This window comes from Crocuta crocuta, unplaced genomic scaffold (genome assembly GCF_008692635.1).
Source record: "Crocuta crocuta isolate KB4526 unplaced genomic scaffold, BGI_CrCroc_1.0 C27659923, whole genome shotgun sequence".
NCBI lineage: Eukaryota > Metazoa > Chordata > Mammalia > Carnivora > Hyaenidae > Crocuta > Crocuta crocuta.
Window position 1 is genome coordinate 1 of NW_027546160.1, and position 564 is coordinate 564.

Consider the following 564-nt stretch of genomic DNA (forward strand, 5'->3'; position numbering starts at 1 on the left):
CTGCTGATGCAAATGTTTTTCGCTCTGTGCTTCTTCTCTTACCTGCGTATGTTCCTGGACAAGCCCCTGTGGTCCGCCCCGCCGGAGGCCAACACGGCACAATCGCTCACCACGCCTCCCAGCGGGTGGGCAGGGAATGCTTCCTCCCAGGGGGCGCCCTGCCCGGCCAGCCCTGGGCCCTCCGCCCGCGCGCCCCTGCTGCTCCTGCTGTGGACGTGGCCCTTCCACCACCCCGTGTCTCTGTCCCGCTGCTCAGATTTGTGGCCGGGCACGGCCGACTGCCGGGTGACTGCCGACCGCAGCGCGTACCCTCAGGCGGACGCAGTGCTGGTGCATCACCGAGAGATCAGCAGCAACCCGAGGAAGCAGCTGCCGACATCCCCGCGGCCGCCTGGCCAGCGCTGGGTCTGGTACAGCATGGAGTCGCCCAGCCACTGCGCACAACTGAAGGCCCTGGACGGATACTTCAATCTCACCATGTCCTACCGCAGGGACTCGGACATCTTCACGCCCTACGGCTGGCTGGAGCCCTGGCCCGGCCAGCCGGCCTCCGCACGGCTCAAC

The 564-nt window shown here is 67.6% G+C and overlaps 1 protein-coding gene across 1 annotated transcript; it reads left to right on the top strand.

Annotated features, from left to right (window-relative positions):
* Window positions 1–6: 6 nt before the first annotated feature.
* Window positions 7–552, top strand: LOC144218985 (3-galactosyl-N-acetylglucosaminide 4-alpha-L-fucosyltransferase FUT3-like; the record flags this gene model as incomplete). Its single annotated transcript, XM_077748985.1, has 1 exon — window positions 7–552. A coding segment is annotated over one exon (546 nt), but the record flags the coding sequence as incomplete, so codon positions are not given.
* Window positions 553–564: the final 12 nt, after the last annotated feature.